This window comes from Orbicella franksi, chromosome 14 (genome assembly GCF_964199315.1).
Source record: "Orbicella franksi chromosome 14, jaOrbFran1.1, whole genome shotgun sequence".
Classification (NCBI taxonomy): Eukaryota; Metazoa; Cnidaria; class Anthozoa; order Scleractinia; family Merulinidae; genus Orbicella; species Orbicella franksi.
The window spans coordinates 4,155,961-4,176,865 of NC_138158.1; the positions used below are offsets into that span (position 1 = coordinate 4,155,961).

Genomic DNA, 20,905 nt, shown 5'->3' on the forward strand with positions numbered 1-20,905 from the left:
ATTTTTCGGTAATGGCGAGGCCTTACGTGCCACGAGGCACAAAGAAGCTAAGTAGTAGTAGTAATGGCGATGAAAACTGCGCGCGTGCGCACTTTGAAACTGCTCATGCGTGCAATGGCTTTTCATTGACCGACGACACTATATTATCAATCAGAATGCGAAAAGAGAATACCTGTAACAACTCAATCACCCTAAGGACAGAGAGGCTAGACTCTCGAACCAGGGTGCTCATATGTAGACCTTTTTCCGCCCTGCCCGAACTCAAGCGATGCGCCGTTTAATTTTAAAAATACACGCCAACTGAACGAGGAGGTAGGCTGTTATGCATATAATTAACAACGTGTAAGGTCTCGTGCAGATGTGTGTATTGTATATGGTATGAACAAGCAATTAAAATGAACAAATTAAGGCAATGGGTGAATTATCCGCCTTGATGAAATTTTAAGTCTTTAGATTTGCCTTTTTGTGTGCAAAGATATTAACACAGGACCACGTTTGCGCATTCTCACAAACATCCTTACAACAGAAAAAAAGCGTTGAGCGATTTTCTCCACACTATCGATGGATAATCAAAAGAACAGCCTGTGAGATTTAACAAAGTGATCACTTAGACTAATTTTTTTGCGACATTTAAATAAATTTCTCCCAACTGGTTTAATAAGAAATGTATTTGAACCGGTGGGGAGGATTTCTCCCTTGATCGTAGAATGTCAACAGTCGCAAACTCCACTAATACGGCCACAGCATCGGTGCGGTTCTTTCAAACCGCGACACAAACACTTATCAGTACGGACATGTTTGGTACACATTCCTCGACATCTGCGATCGCTAGAAGGATGCTGAAACCACGACGAAAGCAAGTTTACGATTAAGTCTACTTTCACTTCAAAACAAGACAGTTTTTGTTCCAAATTCGAGAAACCTTCACGAACCTCTTTTCTCAAGGATCGTACCTTGGTTTCAAGATCTTTGATTTCCTTTTCTTGTCGATCCAAAGAGTCGAGGAGTTGCTGGCTGTATTCGTCACGACTGTCACGGAGACCCCGTATAAGTAAGTCACGCTTCGGTCCTCGTGGCAAGCTGCGGTGGTCACGGTTTGGTTCGGGCTCTTGAGACCCTTGGCGAATTCTTTGTGGCAGATCGATATCTTCTCGAGAGGGTTCGTTACTTGTCGGATAAAAAATCTCTTCATCGGAAGAACGACCGTCCAACTCTTCGTTATAGTCCGATTTATACATTGCAAGCGTCCATGTCTATGCGGACTTTGTTTTCATTCACTCGAAAGATTTCACGGTAAAAAACTAAGATGCAACCGAAACAAACATGAACGAATGCATTCAAACTGTTCTAAAGAATCTAGATAAATGCCATTCAAGAGAATTATTATGACGTAACTCGTTTATTCGTTCACGTCGTTGAGAGTCAACCTCGTTCCCAGGCTCTCTCCTCTGCCTCACTTGCTTTTCTTCCAACGACGTGGGGCAGAGGAAAGAGAGCCTGGGAACGAGGTTGAATGACAGGTTGTAATAATGACGTCATAGCGGCTTCTCTATTGTCTTCATTACAGTCGATTAAGTCAATGGTTTTACTCTTGTCCATATGAGGTTAGTTGTGTTCCTACAATATTACTGGTTACTGCTTCCGCTGTAATTGTAGATTCCCACTACTAGTCAAAAGGTGTAAACTCGCTCGCTCGTGCAACTCGTCTGTTCACATTAAACTCAATTAAATTAAAATAAATTACTTTTCACGAGGACGCGAAGGCCTTGGCTTGAATGGACCAGGTTGTACATGAACCATAGTGAAGTGCCCGTGATCAATTCTCTAACTTGGGATCTAACCTCCTATACCATATCAAACGCCGTATATGACAGTCGCTGCTTTCGAAAGCCTTTGCACAAAAACGCTCCCCGTTTTCACCTGTTACCTTTTTTATCGTTGTATCTTGCAGGTCTGGCGAAACATTTAGGTAAACGCGTTCTCAACTGACGAATATCTTCAAAGTGAAATGTTTCAATAACTAATCTGAGTGCCCTGCTAGTAGTGTGCTGCAATCTAATATAAGGCTAGGAAGCACAAATAATTCATGAAAAAACGATCGAGAGTATTCTTTCCCAAGCATATTGAACATGAAGTGTAACGACTTTCGCGACACAAAGCAGTGCGCGCGCACGATTTAGTTTGTTCCTGGGCCTGTGAATACAGCCAGCTCTGATCGCTCGCTTGCGGCTGTTCATCGAGTACGTACATTTTCGATGACGAAAGGTTTAAATATGGTTATTTACAGTTTCGTCGACCTGAAATAAAAGTTTGGTGGTAACGCTTTGCAATACCAAACTACGATTTAATTATGTACAAATTCATGTTTCACTCGTCCTGAAATTTTCTTTCCTTGAAGCAAGATTATAAGAATTATCACTGAACCCTGTGTTATGATTCTTTGAGATTTTTTGCGGGGGAACCGGGGGGGGGGGGAAGGACGCAGGTGTTATGGCACAAACTAAAATAAATTTATAAAAAACCTCTCCCTGCTAAATAAGAAAGAACAATTGATGAGGTTTGGCATTAATTTCATGGCAGTGGTTAGCCAGTGGGCTGATCTAGCAACAGGACGGGAACGTCAGATGACGACTGCAGGGCGTGCGGAATAACCTGGATTCTGTTCTAATTTGACCATATTTGGGTATTTGTACTGCGCGCACCGTCGTCAAGTGACGTTCCCGTTCTCTTGCTAAATCAGCCTAATAATTTAAATTTACGAGAATCAACTGTCTCTCTAAACAACAATCCTAGCCCCGTTACATTGTTTTTGTTTCTGTAAAACAGGAATGCAACAGAGGCCTGTGTATGGTAGGGTAAAGAGAGTGAAACCGTAGGACTCAGTGGGGAGATGTGTGCAGTCTCATCCCAAACATCCTTGACAGACCCAATTGTCACTAGCCACATAACAGCTGATTACAATCCACTATGATTTCTTCTTTTTCTTCTTGGTCAATCCATAAGAGGCCAGCCTAGCAGCCGATAGATTACTCAGCCGTTCTTTCTTTGCCCCTCTGAACTGTCTTTGCAATCGTTTTTTGACTGCAAGTTCTTTCATCTCCTTAAATGTTAGTCTCCTTCGCTTTGGATTTTCTTGCTTTTGTTTCCCTTTTTTCGATTCTTCTTTGTCCTTTAAACTTTTCTGTCCTTGTTCCATTGGACGATTTTGTTCTTGTGAAACCTGACTGTTTTTATTCCCCCCTTCACTGACGTTTATTGTTTTCCTGGGGACATTCTTCGTTTTAGTTCTACTGTCATTTTGTTCAGGTGTTCCATTACTATCAACAATGTTTTCAGGCGTTTTAGCCTTTTTCGTTAAACTGTCCCTGGAGAGCTTTTTCTTCTTGAAATTTCCTTCATTTTCTCTGTAAAAAAACAGAAACATTGATAAATAAGCCACAATCAGCAAAAAAGAAAAACAGAGCTTAAACATGGTGCAACTTTTACAAGGGAGCAAACATGTCGCCTGTTACGTAGGTTAAACTGAAAAAAATGTTATACTTTATACAATAGTTACCAGCCTTGACAAACGATAATCACATCTCCAAAGAAGGAAATAATAACGTATTTTTTATATTTAATGTATAACAGACCTTTCTGTCTCGGCAAGTGAAGTAAGAATCTTTTTCTTTCGCTGCAGATCTCTCCCTCGCTTGCGGTATTTTTTGATATCTTGGTACTCTTCACTTTCAGCTCTACAGTGTAAATGAAAACAAGTTGACTTTGACTGTGTTATTTGTGAAATAAATTTGTGTTTCTCCACGAGAGGTTTTTGCGAGTATGTTTGAAAATTGTATTTTAGTCGCTATTCTGCTCCTTTTGGTCAGCTGCAAGAATCGCGACGCTGAGGGAGGGGGACGGGACCAGCACCGGAACTCCGCAATTCTCGCTGAGAATACAAATCGAGTATTCTGCGCATGTTCAAAACATTGGACGCGACTAAGGGTCGGTCGTGATTCTTGGCCCTGAATAAACGAAACACAGCCTCTAAGGAAGAAAAATGTGCCTTTAAGGGTGTTAAATTTGTTTTTAAAGCTGAGTTGACGAGAAGTAAAGATATCGTACGTGTGGTATCAAGATAAATCACTCGGTAATCACAAGTACGACAAGTAGGAAAGTCTGTAAAATCTATAGTGGTTCACCTGTACTGAGACATCTTTTTGACTGAGGCCCATTGGTTTAGTTCTCTGTCAGGACATGATAAAATCTAGGGATATAGAAGAAGATGATGTTTGTTACTCTTAAAAGAGCTCAGTCTCAGTATTTTTAGTTATTTTTAGTTATTTTGTCCACGTACAAAACCACCTTTAAATTGAAGGGAACTTGAAAATAATAGTTTACTAAGATAGAAAAACACCAAAGAGATCAAAATGAACCATAAAGTAACAAAGATGGTTAAGGATGAAGAAGATTAACACGGATTACAAACGACGATCTCGAAAAATTTAGGCTAAACTTTTCAAGATGCACAAACCGTGACTTAGCTCCTTTAAGCAAAACAACCCTACCAAGAAAGATAAAAATTATAGATATTGACTCAGTTTTAGTATAATTTCTTCAGTTTCTAAATGCTCAAATGTCATTTCACTCAAAAGACACCTGTAATTCTCAAAGCATGGCAAGCTCACGGTTTTTATCTAGAGTCTTACTGAAAACCACCACTGAAAACTGATATGCAAGCTTATTGTCTCCTGGCAGTTATGTCAACGCATGCTTGATAGATACCTCTTCTGTTGTGAGCCCGTAGTCGTTAGGTACAACTTGTCGGTATTTGAATCTACAAGGCATATCGCCGATAATGTCCTCATAATCCAGTTTGTAATACTCGTCAAAGTAGTCTTCAAAGGTTTTCTCGTCTATGAAAAAAGAAATAACTTGTTAAATTGTATGTTATGTTAGTACTATAAGTAGAGTGAGTATCGCAAGTTATGTTAGGATTTTGTAACCTATTTTGCTATTGTAAGTAAGGTTACTAATGTAGGTAATATTTGTATTCTTAGTAACGTTATTGTTGCAATAAATAAATAAATAAAAAATAATGATAAAAAAACTTGTTAACAAGGCTTTTCTAAAGACAAGATAAACATGAACAGCACTGCGAGATACATAACTGAATTATGCGTACAGAACTCTTTTTACGTTCTTCACGTTTCGTCAATAGAGCAAGTTTTCAGGATTTATTTTAGATACATTTAAGTTGGCTTTCTCACTGCTGGCTGGACACTGATTGAGTCGGGGCTTCACTGCACAATGGCACTCCAAAACACTTCTCCTGAAATGCTAACCAGCTGCTCCCACAAGGACTGGCTAAAACAGCCCACCGTGTAGCAAGATGGCCGCGCAGTGGCATACATGTAGCCATGCCGCTCGGCCAAGCAGTCGCGTAGCCACTCAAACAAGGCTATTTCCCGCTCCAAAAAGGCGAATAAAGGGAGAATGACTGTGTGGCCATATACCATGGTTTGAATGTCAGATCTTAATTAGTCATTCCGCAGACCCTCTATTGTGTCTTGAGTTCGTCGAGATCGCAAGCTTAGCAAAATATCAATTTGTACGTCTCAGTTTTCTCCTTTGGTTTAGTTTCGATTAAAACTCTTCTTACAGTTTCACTGCATTTCCAAACGCCATCAAAAAAAATTTCAGCTCTCCTCACAGTGACTGCAAATGTGTTGAAACAATCTCTTTTTTAATAGATGACTCACTTGGATCAAACACAGGTTTTTTCTGTGCAACAACGCGAGCGAATCGTGATCTTCCTTTTCTTTTCCTTCCTCCAAACATGTTTGGATCATTTTCATTTTCGTGGTAGTCTGCATCCATCTAAAAGGAACGAAACATGGTTTGTGAACGACAGCAGAAGCTATAAAATCTCCTTCATCTGAAACCTCTTAACTTGGATGGGGACAAAGGATAAGAAAGTGAGGTATCCGGTCACTTCAGTCCATGGTTAGATCGCTGCAAGTCAGTTTGTTCCAATACGCAGATGGATTATTCCTTGTTCTTTCATCCACTGCCAAGCCAAACTCGGTTAGCCGAGGAAGCGGACTCGGCTTGTGCGGAGCGATCTAACGTTCGGCTGGAGCAAACTGACTTGGAGCGGTCAAACCACGGAGCGAAATGAATTATTCGAAAGTGAACATACAGCTGTACAGCAGGGATACTTTATCACTGACAAATAAATCAAATTTTAACTCTTACATATAGCGTCACAAAATGGTTAATGTAAAGGTGCCAGTCTGCATTGGGTCAAGTGCTCCATGCCAAAGGAACTTATCCCAGCTCCTGTAGCGTAAAGTGACTGGGAGTATTTCTACTCCCTCCTGGATGGGATGTGAAGTCTATCGCAGGGTTACCCCCAGCATAAAATTCACCAGTACCCATTTATACGCTTGGGTGGAAGGAGGCACTGTAAGAGTAAAGTGTCTTGCTAAAAAACACAATGCAATGACCCTGGCCGGGGTTTGAACTGCACTGCTCAATCCGGAGTACAGTACACTAATCATAATGCAATCGCATCTCCCCAAAAAGGTCAATGTACTACTCAACAGTTATCATCTGAAGGGTCTCTTTGAGTTTAGGATTTCAGGGGTTCAACGAACTATGATGAAAATCCTATAGCAGACTTTTATCTACATGTCTGACAACAACATTAGTGAAAACAGGAGATGGGCAACTATTTGCTGAGCACTGTTCAAATCCTGATGTTTTTTTCTGCATGTAAATTATGTACAACTGACTAAGGAGTTGATTATAATAATAATACCTACATTAAAACTGGGATCTTCACTGTGAGGTTCTAAAAAAACACAAAAACAAAATGAGCACTGGATTAATTTGATTTCACAATAATACCTAGTGCTGAAAAGTGATGTACATGACAAGGGTCGCTTTTCCTCTCTTGCGGACGAACAAGGAGTGCAATGTGTATGCATAGAACCTTTATATGTTATCCTTGACAAAAAAGACAAGAAAAAAGCCATGTCAAAATAAACATTAATTTAGAGTGGTACTGTTAAATCTTGGTATCTGGGACTCAGTTAGCTCAAACCCATTTCATCTCCAACACAAGTCATTTTCTCTTGGATACGCTATCCCAGTGATTCAATATTGGTCATCTTGAGCCCTACAATCTCAAACAATCTTTCGCTTCCTTGACCATTCAAGATGGCAGGGTTCTACTGTATAGATAATTTACCGAATGTTGCATTTCCTTGCTGTCCAATTTCGCAATGATCACTTTCCCACTCATTCCAGTTTTCTGTAAAGGAACAAAATGCACTCCGTCTCATGCTATTTTAATATTTTTTAAATTCTCCTTACTTTTACCGTGCATTTCCTTCAAAGTTTGGAGAATTGGAGAATTTTGGTTTTGAGAGGTGGGGGTGGGGTGGACAAGACAAAACCACTGTAAACAGGTGAAAGATCTTTTGAATGTGCTTTGCCCGTGTCTAACTACACTTGGATTTTGATGCGAATAAAATTCATTGTGTTAAAAATAAATATCTTTTACACTCAGTCATATACACACCTATTTATTTCATTCTTGGCATTTTCTGTGAGAGCTCAGAAATTATACAGTATGTGGTTTAATCAGTCACATTCATTACGGCGAATGAAATATTATTCATCATTGCTCATCACATGCATACCATCATCATAAATAAAAACAATCTTAGCAGGTGTACTGTTCACAATGCACACAGTTCTGACACAACACTCACCTGTACCATCCAAATCCCCTTGCCACTCATCCCAGTTTTCTATAAAGAAACAAAAAAAGAATTCTATTTTATGCTCTTAAGAACTATATTAATCAAAACTATAACAAAATTCTCGAACGTGATTGGCTATCGGCAGCCCGATTTGTGCATTAATTGAACAGTGTACGCGTCATGGTTGTAATTGGACAGCACGCGTCATTTTGCGCGCGCTGTTGCGGTGCACTTTTTTTGAGTAAACTGCTGTGTTTTTCAGCATTGACGACGTTTAATCGTTCAGCGCTCAATCGATGGTTTGTTCATTTCTCGAATTTTGTCATAGTTTTGATTAATTAGTAACGGGGCTTCGCGTCGTCCAATTCAGTCTGTAATCATACTCGCGATTGACAAATCGGACTCCCGCTTCGCGGTCGTCCGATTTAGCGAGAGAACGGGAACGTCACTTGACGACGGCGCGCGCAGTACAAATACCCAAGTATGGTCAGATGACGACTGCAGGGCGCGCGGAATAACCTGGATTCTGTTCTAATTTGACCATATTTGGGTATTTGTACTGCGCGCGCCGTCGTCAAGTGACGTTCCCGTTCTCTTGCTAACTCAGCCTAATCACTCGTATGATTACAGACCGAATTGGACTCCACTCAGTCCTATTACCAGTATCAATTCTCCTTACTTTAAATTAATAAATTAATTACAATATTTAGTATAGAGAGGAAGCCACATCGGCCATAGCTGGTTTTCATGCAGGTCCTCTATCCTGGTTAAATTGGAATTTGGAGATGTTGGTTTTTTAGGGCGAAAGAAAACCAGTACCAAGAGAAAGACTTTTGGAGCAAGGCAAGAACCAACCACAAACTCAACTCACATGACACTGGGCTGGAACTGAATCCAGGTCACACTCTCAGCACTGCCCCAGCCCTGCTCTCTTGTATTGTATATTTCTTTTAAAGTTTAGAGAGCTTGGCGTTCATCACAAAGAGACTATCCTCTTAATCAGGGACACTTTACAGCTCTGTTCACCGTTTTGGTTTAGGGAGGCATGGGTGGTCAAGACAAAACTCTCTGTTAATGTGTGGAAGTTCTTTTGGTGATGCTTTTAACCTGTCTAGCTTCACTTAAATTTGTTGGATTTTGATTTTTTACGTATACACACCTATTTTACCGTACATTGGTGTTTTCCGTGAGAACTCAGTAATATGTGGTTTAATCAGGTAATGGTCATTATGGTGAATGAAATATTTTTCATCACTGCTCATCACAGCCTTACCATCACCACAAAAACAAATAACTTTGACAATGTATTGTGCATGATGCACACAGTTCTGACACAACACTCACCAATATCGTCCAAATCATCTTCAAATACAGGCTTTTCATTTTCATCTTCTTCATAAAACTGCTCATTGAATGCTTTCTGCGATGGTTCCAAACACGAAGAAAAAATTGTGGGTCAATCACTGCATTTACACCAAGACAGCTAAAATGATCATACTTTTTTAGACTTACATGTACAGTTGAATTATGTCTATTATAGCCTGCCTAGCAAACATTCCTCTAAGAGTTGTCCGCATAACGCATTGGCCCATGTGAAAATTTAAAGGGAGGGGGGGGGGGAGGCATCTCTCTTCTCCTCACCCCTCAGCCCCTTTCTCCTACTTTTTGCACTTGCCTCAATTTCCATATTTACACCTTGTAATTACCGTAACTATTTTACTACGACTGTACATAACTTGAAGAGGCATGATCACCCACATTTTTTCCAGTTTATTTCAGGTCTCCTTCCCAGTTTAGTTTAAGTTTTTTTTTACATTTCGTAACTTCTTTCATGCGACAAATAAGAAAAATATAATAACTAGGACCAAATTGTGGAAATGCATCTATTATAAAAATACTTGGCTAGAATCTGAATCGTTCATAATACACCTAACTGGGTGCACCTAGAAGTTATTTTTGGTTTCTAATTTATTTTTAATTAAAAGCAATTTTGATTTTGACATTCATTTGTTTCAAAATACCTGCATTGCCTCGTCATATTTCTTGGGATCAAAGTCACCTTCTATATCTTCTTCTTTAAAACCAACATTAGGGTTTCCAGTGATTGCTATAATTAGGAATGAATGAATTATTGAGAAAGAATGTTGAATATTCATCACTTTTACTCTGAAGCCATTAACACTTTTGGAAGACTATTGATCTTACATAAGGTTGTTTATAATACATGTACTACCCATTACTTAAAAGTCAAATTAAAATCCCATGTTAAATTAAATTATTGCAAAGTAATTTACAAACTTTCACCACACAAGATTGTTTGCTCTTTCATAAAGCTTGTAGTAAAAATAATATTATTAATCACAGACAAAATAATCACACAATGTACACAACATGATCCCTGAAGTAATTTTAATTTACACGCCTATTTTTTTATTTGGGATTTCCTGTGAGTGCTCAGAAATACAGTATGTGGCTTAATCAGTCATGTTCATTACGGCGAATGAAATATTTTATCATCATTGTTCATCACAAGCATACCATCATCACAAATAAATGTCAAAAGTTTGCCACTAAACTTTACTGTACAAGTTTTTTGTTTGAGTTACTCTGCCAAAAAAAGCAATTTAAATCCACTCATTATAATTATTTTTAGACTAATAAAGCAAGTCCTGAAATGTAATAAAGTAAGTTCTGAAAAACCTAACTATGACTGATAAAATTTAAATCTTGACCTTTTAACTTTTCAAGTTTCTCCATTATCTCTTTTCTCTTGAGGTTTTTTAATCTTTTAAGTTCCTCTCGTTTCTGTTCTTTCTCCTGGATTAGCAAAGGAAAAAAATATATACTTTAAAAAGCTACATGTACAAAACTGAATCAGATATACTTCAGGTTAAACAAAGGTAGGTAAAGTCTGCATATGAGCCAAGCGGCCCATCAGGCTGGAGCTTATCCCGGTTTCTGTAGCATGAAGCGACCAGGAGTATTTCTACTCCCCCTGGATGGGATGCTGGTCCATAACATGGTTACCCACCCCCAGCATTAAACTCGCTGGTACCCAGTTATACACCTGGGTGGAGAGGGGCACTGTAAGAGTTAAGTGTTTTGCCCGAGAACACAACACAAAGTCCCCAGTCAGGGCTCAAACCTGGACCGCTCAATCCGGAGATGAGCACGCTAACCATGAGACCACCGCACCTCCCACAGGTTATACAAAGACAATACAAAATTGCATGAAGTACACATCCTGACCTTTTCCTTTTTCAAATCCCTTTGTTTTCTTTTCTCCTTTCGACGTTCATCTGTTTTTCGCACTGATCCTTGTATGGTGCGAGGATATGTTTTGATCTAAAGTTGAAAAAGGAAAAAAAGAAATACAGAAAACTGGTCACCTACTGTCTTCACAATCTTATCACTTTTCTCTCCAAGGAAAATCTCCCCAAGATTGAAATCTAGAGGAGTTGTTAATGGGTCATCATTGCCAACCTTGAAAGTCTGGGCCAGCTTGTTTGAACACAAGTTAACGCTAACCCTGGACTAACTGAAGTATTGATTTTTCTTGTGTAAAAATGTTTTACACTGCTTATGTTTTGTGTGGCTTGAGATTACTTAAATTCAAAAATGAAGGACAAAAAAACTATAAACAGAAAACCTCACCAAAAAGTTACAAAACTGAAATCAAAATTCTTGCCATTCCTGGGTAAGCTTAATCGCGATTTGAACAACCCGGCCCTGGTTTCTGCGACAGGATTTGTTTGCAGGTTATCCGCAAGCATTTGTCAGGTTCCCTTTGGGTGGGGTGGGGGAGGAGGAGTACCTAACAAGGGGAGGCTTCAGGGCAAAACCGTATTCAAGTAGTCTTTTGAAAGAAAATGTCACCCTTTCCTAGAAAATGGTACATGTAGCCATTCACATATCTAAAGTAGACACACTGCATCCCAACTCAGTAACCCTTTATAGCATTTGGACGAATAAGCCATGTGTTGCATCTGTAAATGACTGTTTTCCCCTACACTTTTCCACAGTCTAAATAATCATTGAAACTCCTTCCCCTTCAAATACCTCTGGCTTCAAAAAGGGACACATTTCAACTGGAGCCTGCTCATACATGTAATTATAGGACTACCCCATTCCTTTTCATGCCCTAATAGTTACCCATTTACAGGTATAGTTATGGGTGAAAGAGACACCATAAGAGTAGAGTGTCATTTCTAAGAACACAACACAAGAACAGTAGCAGCACCTGACTTAAGTTTCTAAGCGGTATCGCAGAAGACACATTCTGAGCCTCTGCAATAACTGAAAATTAAAATGACGAGTTGGGACAAGTTTATGATACTTACAAACTCTGCATCTGGTTCCTCAAATCTGAAATTAAATTTCCGTTCAAATTCTTCCTGCTTTTCAACTTCTGACTCATCCTAGAACAACACAAAATATCTAATCAGTTTAACTACAGAAAGCTGTACACTACAAGCAGTTAATTAAAAGCAATATCACTGCAAGGAAGATAATTACAATAAACTAGAATTCAACTTGCAAATTAAAGTACTGTTTAAACTCCTCTGTAACAATTTACTGGTGAAATTACTAGTACCTCATCATCACCTACAATTTCATCATAACTAGGAATTCTGAAAAAAAAACCCAGAGAATTCATAGTAAAATATTTATGGTTTGAACCCAGGAGTATCAGTAGTTCGTCTTGTGTGATCATCCAGGTGAGGATAGTTCTGAAAAGAACTGTTGTTGGTGACTGACATTTTGACAACCTGAGCGAAGTCATCTTCAGAGTCAAGTGAATAGTGTTTGTCTGTGAATGATGTTATTAGCCTGGTCCATTGAAAGTGATTGTTCAGTTAGCCATGATGGCATTGGCTGAAAGACTCATGTAGACTTTGCCAGCAGTCATTGGTCTACAGAGAGTTCATTTAATGAATGGGGTATACATTTTGTTGTACAAGTTACAGTTTAAATGACTTGAACGAAGAGACAATACAAGCTATACCTTTCTGAATCTTTCTCAATGTAATTTCTGTCAAGAATGTAATCTCTCAAGAACTGTTCACCTTCGTCCAAGCTTGGATCCGTCCAGTAATGTCGCAATGCCTCCTATAAACACAGTTTGCAAGAGTAATTGACTTAGAACAGGCTTCTAGCTAGGATTTGAAAAGTGGGCATCCAAAATGTGCTTTAGGGCCTGTTCAAATGAACAATTTATAAGGCAACATATGAAAATGAGACGATTTTCTTAAATGAGTGACCATCCAAAGGACACCTGGATACCCATCTGGCTAAAAGCCTGACTTATAGTTATTCAAAGCATTAACATTACGGCAAGAAATGTAACACAGTCGGAACAAGGATTTTAGAATTCTCATGGAAGTACATGGCCCAATTCTATACATTCAGGAGATACAACTTACCATTTCCTCAGCAGGTTTGGTTTCTTTACTCTTTTGTCCCTTTAACCATTCAACATAAGCTCTTTCCTCCTCCATCTGTGACAAGGAAACACAATTTACTCAAATAATTCATGTCAAACTACAACTACAACCAGAATGGACCAATGTAAAAGAAATGGAAGAAAAAATAGTGACCAGAAAAGAAAGAGCTGAAAACTAAGCATAATTATTCATAATCCCTTGTGCAATTTAATCCATATTCATTAACTGTCACAACATCAAAGAGGAGAATATTAATATCTCAATCACCTTTTCTTCGGAGGTTTTTTCTCGGACTTTCAGGAAGTCATCATCATTATCGTTGTCACTGTCTTGAATGGCTTCCTTAAAACTGACAAATATCACAAGGAATTGAATATGTAGTAGTGACAAACACAACTGGAATCCCGATTTTTCAAACCTCCAAGGGAAACGAAAATTGGTTCGAAAATTTGGATAGGGAGGGGAGGTTTGAAAAAAATGAGGGTTTGAAAAATCAAGATTCCACTCTATTGGCAATTTCCTTTTTTCAGTTGTGAAATGGCTATTGATAGAAATAATAGACATCCATGAAAGATCACTACCAATAACTGGTCTATTTAATTATTATAATTATAATTTACTGCTAAATGTACATGTAACAATTCCTACATTTTAGTTAAATTTCTTGTGACAACTTGTTAGCCACAAAAGAAGATATTACATGGGAAGATACATTGTAATTAATTGTTTGAAGCACAAACTATCCATCATTTCAAATGCGATAAGAAGGACTCAGTTTGAGCCTTGATCAGGGTCATTATGTTCTCAGGCAAGACACTACTTTCACAGGGTCTCTCTTCACTCAGGCCGGTGTACAACTTAGTCCCCGTGAATCTAATGCCGGGGGTAACCCTCTGAATGACCAGCATCCCATCTAGGGGGAGTAGAAATACTCCTGGCAGCAGAATGCTACAAAACCTGGAACAATCACCAGCAGTATGAAGTATGAAGCAGGGCTCGCAAAAAATTGAATCCCAGCTTGCCCTTCCGAAAGTAGCTCTCAAATTTTGATTGCCCTGGACAAGTCTTAGTTTACTTTTTTTTACTTAGTTGGCAGACAATTCCCTGGACCCTTGCCCATCAGGCAAGTGAGAATGAAAAGTTTAACTTGCCCAGCAAGAATATCTATTTGTCCTGGACAACTGGACAACACTTTTTTCAAGGCCTATGAAGACACAGCCTTTACCTTTAATTAATACCTCTATCTCTAAAGATTAAATTTAATAAAGGTTCAATGCTTATTCAAAATTAGGAGCAAGTGGTTTGCAAGGTGAAACTAGTTGTTGGGATCTGGTTACAAATAACTTGTGAACTAGCATTTAATATAAGTCACCACTGACAGAAACTTACCTTTCCTTGATTTGTTTTTGCTCTTCCACAAAGGTAGGGGATGCTCTACCCTAAATAGAAAATACAACACATAAGAGTTGAAACAAAATCTATTTTTGCCTTTAACCAAAGGATTTGGGAATATACAACTAGCCTTTGAAGTATAAGGGTTTTATGTAATATAATTGATTGGTGGTTGATAGAGCACTTTTCAATTGAGTGTCTAAAGTAATCAGGCAATTAATTTTTTGGTTTTACCACGGTTTGAGACTGGCTGAATAGCGTAATTAGTTTCGTTTTGGTTTTATGACACTCACTTGAAAACCTCTCTATTTGCATTGAACTCAAATAAATCAGTTGATGGTAGTTTTAGATTTAAAGCCAAAGATGTATCTACCAACATTTTGAAAAAACACAATTGCAGCAGTGAAATTAGGCGATATCTTTAAATTCTAAAATTCATGATGTTTTTTCTACTGACTGCATCCTTACTTTTAGCTTACCTGATTTGTTTCCTCATCATCACTTTCTTCATCACTTAGAAATGCTTTGCTGACAAGTGCAATGAAACAAAGTTGATCAGGGAGGAACAGAATGGATCACTGCACAATGTTCTGTTAGTTTTTAACTCCTTAATAATTATAATTAACTGAATAAAGCAAGCAGGCCCAGGTGGCAGTGGAAAATTGCGTCACTACTGCACATCTTCATTCTGATTGACACATTTATCGCTCTTGCATGACCATTACCTTTCTAGAGGTGTGCTCCCATATAGCCTGCATAGCAAGCATTTCCATGGGGTTGGGGAGCAAAGAAAGATCAAGGAATGGGATTCTGGGTGTCTTTGCTCCCGACCCCACGGAAACGCTTGCTATGCAGGATATCTCCCATTCAACTATAGCGTTCAGCCAAAAATTGGCTGAATTCATAACTAGACACAGCAGTAGGGTGAAAAGTAAAGGGAATAAATTTGTCAGCACTACTACCTTTATTGACAACTTTATCGCAAAGAAGTATTTCACATTTGTTGCTTGTAAAAAGTCCTACTTTGAGGCCAGACAATGTCAATGATGGTGCCTATTAAGATTTTCTGGTTGACAAAGTAAACTCTTCCCAATTTTACCCAAGGCAAGTTCCACCCAGGTCCATTTTACACTAACCTCCCTTTTTCTAGCAACTCCTTTCTTTCATAGTCTTTCAAAAACATTGGCTTCTTAGGCTTGTCATGCTGCTTGTTATCCTCTTCTGAGGAAGCTCTTTTTTCTGGTTTTAAACAGCAACATAAGCAACACTCAGAAGTTAGACAGTGTCAACTTACTTTGACAATAAAAACATTCAATGTGTCAAGATTAAAGCATTTATTCCCTACAAAGAATGCAATGCAATTTATTAATATGAATTTTCAGAATTCATTGGTTTATCATGACAATGCCCCAAAGGCGACAATTTTTAACCTGGAGATTGCATAAGCAATCTAAAGGGTTTTAGTGGTGGTGTGGATTATGCACATGATATGCAAATGATGTCCTTCCATCATCTGTAAACCTCTTGGAGTAATTCTGCTGACCAGTAGATAAAGCTCCTGAAATCACTGTATTGGTCAATATTGCAGGCATGAGTATTGTTTTACATTACTAGGTCTAGCTACGATTGTTGCACTAAAAATGGAAACTTATTTTGTTTGCTTTCTGAGTATAGTTCATTTAACATTTCTATTACAATTTTAATCTTAAATTAACAGATAACTCTAAATAAGACCAATTGCTGGCTTTTGTAATACACATTGGGAACGTTGTTGATGACAGAGGTGAAGTTGCTGGAAGCTGCTATTGTAAATTTCTGCTCCAAAGTTTGAAGTTTAGTAAAGATTTACAAGAAGAAATCCTCTCTACATATTGATGGTACTACTATTGGAGGGTTGAACTCCTGAAATCAAATTTTGGAAATCAAAGTGAACAGTTTCATTGAGGCCACCATAGCATTTGTTGAAAAAGTCTCTAATAAAAAACAACGCAGTCTTGCGAGCCTCTAAAAGGTTCATGATAAAGCCAGATTATAAGTTTCAACCGCAGGCATGGAATCCACCACGAGAAAATCCTGCTCAGTCTTGAGGACAAACTCACATAAGTCACATTGGAAGACAAATCCTGCATAGCAGGAGTGAGGAGAACCAGATAGAACTTCACGAACTGAAATGCAATCCGAGCATTAAAATTATGCATATAGACAAAAATTTGGGGGTTTGTTCAAGCTGATACATTTTGACACTTGAATAGGCTGATGAGCTATCATAACACAAAGTCACACAACAGCTCTCCCAAAAAGCTTTATATGTCTATTTACAGTAAATTTAATCATTGTGCACAACACAATTGCATGTGTACAGTTTGATTTTGAGGTCATTTGAATCAACAAAAAAAAATCGATTTACGCTACAATTGTATTGCGAATTTAACTGGAAAAAAGGATAAGGTACTACCCACACTAAACATAAGGCTCCGAGAAGTTCCCACTTTAAGAGACTTCATGTCGCATATCTGTTACCTAATTCGCATGTTTGCTAGCCAATTTTAGATAAGGCTGAAGTAGTTTGTATCTTTCCCCCTTGAAGCAAGGTTTCTTTTGTGTTACTATGGTTAGCACCCACGTTCCAATCTAGTGGACCTGAGTTAGATTGTGGGATTCGTCGGCTTTTTTCCATTTGTTTTTTTAAGTCACTGGTCTTTTTCTTTTCTCCTTGAACCCTTTTTTGGTGAAGAACATCCATCCACACTACGCCGGAGGAATTTGAAACGCAACACTCACAGGTCATTTTGGATTTGTTTTTGTTTTGGGAGAATGCCAGCTCTCATGAAAAGCTTAACATGTCTATTTATAGTGGATTTAATCATCGCAATATGATCGGATGTGTACAGTTTGATTTTGAGGTAATTTGAATCAACAGAAAGTCGATTCGCGCTACAATTGCACGGCGAATTAAACTGGAAAAAGGTCACATAGGACTCCTCTCTTCCCTGTGTACTAGCCACACTAAACGTCAGCATCGGAGAAGTTTGCAGTTTAAGAGACTATATGCCACATATTTGCTAGCCAATTCAAGATAAAGCTGAAGTATTTTGTATCTTTCCCCCTTGAGGCAAGGTTTCTTACACGTTACTACGGTTAGCACCCCCGTTCCAATTTAGTGGACCTTAGTTAGATTCCCGAATTTGTTAGCTCTTTTCCGTTTGTTTTTTTAAGCCACTGGTCTTTTTCTTTTCTTGTTCAACCCTTGTTTTGGTGGAGAACATCCACAAGTGGCTACATGTACTTATTTCAAGCTGGAACTGATGAGAAAACGGTTTCTGACGTTACACAACCTTGCTGTTTTGCATAATTGACTGCAAATTGCATCCGATGGTTCAGATGTTGTGCATTTTCATAGTAAAAAATCTCAGCTACCCTGTGAGGAGAGTCACTTCAATCTTATTCACAACCTATTCTCTTTCGATCTAACAGTGCCAAGTCACGTGAAGTAGAATACACTTTCGTCTTCAGGTGGGAAGAAAAATATTTTGGGCAAGGCGACGAGAATTGAGAAGTTTACAAGATAGAGTGGATCAATCCAGAATAAGTAAATCGATCGGAACAATGCAGCTCATGTAGTGGAGGCTTGCCAGTTCTTGTACTTCACGTAGTATGCACAAAAAGTTAGTCTTTTTTTTTTAAAAAAAGACTGCTGTTATAACTAGTATAGCCAGAAGTCAATATGGCAATTCGTATAACTAGAATAACCCATAAGCCACACGTGTCAATCATCATCAACTGGGAAATTGATGGGTTTGCTCATAGAGCACTTTGATCTTGATTGTCGTTACCTGTCAACTTGACATTGAATTAATATTATAAGGAGGAGTTAAATTTCCATCATTCCAGGGAATTAAAGAGTTACACAGTTACAAGTAAAGATAATTTCTCATACCATCTTCATGATAAAATTTAGAATCCTTGCTGTAAATCTTAGGGTCTTTATTCTTTATCATGGACAAGACTGTCAGAAACTCCTTTTCTTTCTGTGATGTGAGTTCCTACAATTGAAAAGAATGCAAAAATATTCATGGTCAGGAACTGAAAGTTTCGCAATTCAACACAAATTATATTAAAAAAATTAAAATGTTTTTATTTTATTTCTGACTAAAACTGCCAAGGATTGGGGGGGATCAAAGTAAAAAGCCTTCTGTAGAAGAGATAGAGAATTTTAGTGGAACAACACAACCTAAATCTCCTCTGAATCTAGCCTGCATAGCTGGTGGTTTAGTAGGTTGAAATAATCATAGGCTTGTATAGAGCATGATCTGCAAAAATGAGTTGTGAAGCCGCAAGTTAAGTTGCTTAGACGGAAAAATGAAAAAACTGCCTGCCTGGATTTGCTGCCTTTTTGATTACTGTCCCTCTGCACATTTTGACAATCTGTTAACAGGTTTTGTCTGCATTGCGGGAATGAGAAGGGGAAGGTGCGTGAAAGTCAAATTGGGAAATCACAACAAATTTTGATGGCAGAAAAGAAAAGAAAAGCCTGTTGAGGAAGGGAAATGAAAAACAACAAGGGTTTCTCAATTGTCCGCTAAAGATTTCAATGTGGGAAATTTTAGAAGACATCTTGTACTACGACCCAAAACCTATTAGTCTCCCATTCGTGGTTTTCAAGCAAGTCTGTGAACAGGCTCCAGGTGTGGGTGGAAAAAAAATTGGTGTGCAAAGGATGTCGATGAGTGCGAAAAAATGAATTTGGTGAGCAAAGCCTAACTACCTTCTTTACTGATTTGTAACAAGCTAATCACAAATTGCCCGATTTTTTCTTTTATGCTTGTCAGCTTGCTTTACTCACCAAATTTTTTCTGCCCTCGGAGGGAGAAGGTTTACGGTCACTTCATTCCAACCACTCCATTCCATCAAAGAGTCACTTTGTTCCATCAGAGTCACTTTGTTCCACCGCATAGTTACTTTGTTCCACAAGTAAACTAAGCTATAAAACTTTTATTTTCAATAGATTTTCTGAAAATTCGAAGTTAACGAATGCTTGGTCTGTTTTGAATCTTTGTTTACAAACAAGTTACTCCGCCATCTTGGATTGTTGTGGAGCCCAGTCTTTCCCGCATTAGTGTTTTCATTGTTTATATCTTTAATAAATGTCATTAATTATGTACTTTAAAATAGGTTTCTTGTGTTGGTCATTACTTTCATTTATTTGGTGGCTTCTAAAGGAGCCTTTTTTTTGGTTTGGTATACTTTATTAACTTGTCTTCACATTTCAAGTGGTCCATTACTTAAGATGACAGCAGGCCTTCAATAGCCGTCTTGCTAATCTTTCCTTGCCTTCGAACTGGTCCCAAAGCTCAAAGATTTTCTGCTTGAGGTCTCTGTATTTTCGTCGTTGGATTCTCCTCAGCTTCCTTTTGGACACCAGTCGGATCTGAAATGATGTAAGCTTAGCTTCCCTGTGAAGAAGATGGATCAGCAGGTACATGGGAACCTGTCCTCATCCGGATGCTCATCGATTTAGGCCATGGTGCCAACCCTCAACATCGTTGTTGGTTCTGACAGCCTGCATGTAGCAAGTCCAATCTTTTGGGCTCCAGGTGCTTATGTGGATCCAAGCGCTGGATTTGTAGTCGCCAAACTCGAGAAGTGGCTCCGACACCTCCCTGTGTAGTGTCTCTTAAGGTGTTTAGTAGCTTTGTAAGATTAGAAGTTCACTTGCTTAGTTTGTAAGAAAGATTAGGAGTTTACTAGCTTACTTTCCCCTTGGAACGAAGTGACTATTCCTTGGATGGAACGAAGTGATTTGGAACGAGGTGACCATGGAAAGAAGTGACTGGATACCCGGAAGAATGTTTACAGGCCACAATAAAAGCTACCCGTATGTGCAAACTAAACATTAAACAGACATCAAACTCACCCGTGCATCGTCATCTTCAGATTCGGAGGAGCTTGAATCTGATTCACTGTCAAGGTCCTTGTCACCAAATTTCTGTTTTACTGGAAGCAACACAGAAAACATCATTTAGAACGGGACTGAAGCCCTGCATGTAAGTTAGCTTTGTAAAACACGTGCAAGATTTCCCCCAATAACTAAGCGCCCTGGTAAATTTTTCTTTCAGACCTTTACGAAAGGCTTTGCAGTACTTACATTGATCTAGTTCTGCTCTTTCTTTTTGTTTGTGGAGTTTCTTGGCAAAGTCCTCGTTCATAGTCAGCTTCAAGTTCTCCATGCCGTCCGCCATATTGAATTACCCAATTTACCCTATTGAATATGCTCCCAGTTTTGTACCGCAAGCCACTCATATCGTGGTGGCATTTTTC

General features: G+C 38.7%; 2 protein-coding genes across 2 annotated transcripts; both read right to left on the reverse strand.

The window, feature by feature from the left end:
• Positions 1-580: 580 nt before the first annotated feature.
• LOC145468822 (uncharacterized) lies at positions 581-2,349 on the reverse strand. Its single transcript, XM_081452525.1, has one exon. The coding sequence runs from the start codon at positions 1,236-1,238 to the stop codon at positions 711-713; it is 528 nt and encodes a 175-aa protein (XP_081308651.1). The 5' UTR covers positions 1,239-2,349; the 3' UTR covers positions 581-710.
• Positions 2,350-2,752: 403 nt separating this feature from the next.
• Positions 2,753-20,856, reverse strand: LOC145468788 (protein KRI1 homolog). The gene is made up of 23 exons (XM_081452485.1): positions 20,733-20,856; positions 20,502-20,581; positions 18,525-18,630; positions 15,724-15,826; positions 15,067-15,115; positions 14,585-14,634; positions 13,463-13,544; positions 13,175-13,249; positions 12,757-12,860; positions 12,346-12,382; positions 12,092-12,169; positions 11,001-11,096; positions 10,484-10,568; positions 9,773-9,858; positions 9,096-9,171; positions 7,761-7,799; positions 7,235-7,297; positions 6,807-6,835; positions 5,742-5,859; positions 4,765-4,895; positions 4,182-4,246; positions 3,633-3,734; positions 2,753-3,404 (listed from the first exon to the last, which is right to left on the reverse strand). Exons 1-23 carry the CDS (start codon positions 20,824-20,826, stop codon positions 2,966-2,968), a joined length of 2,187 nt encoding a protein of 728 aa, XP_081308611.1. The 5' UTR covers positions 20,827-20,856; the 3' UTR covers positions 2,753-2,965.
• Positions 20,857-20,905: the final 49 nt, after the last annotated feature.

Excerpts from the sequence above, each read along its gene's own strand:
- LOC145468822 (XM_081452525.1), bottom strand. The coding sequence starts at position 1,238 with ATGTATAAATCGGACTATAACGAAGAGTTGGACGGTCGTTCTTCCGAT.
- LOC145468788 (XM_081452485.1), bottom strand. The coding sequence starts at position 20,826 with ATGGCGGACGGCATGGAGAACTTGAAGCTGACTATGAACGAGGACTTT. Across the intron at positions 12,861-13,174 it reads CCAAACCTGCTGAGGAAATG|GAGGCATTGCGACATTACTG; the intron begins GTAAGTTGTATC and ends CTGTGTTTATAG. Across the intron at positions 12,383-12,756 it reads ATTGAGAAAGATTCAGAAAG|AATTCCTAGTTATGATGAAA; the intron begins GTATAGCTTGTA and ends TTTTTTTTTCAG.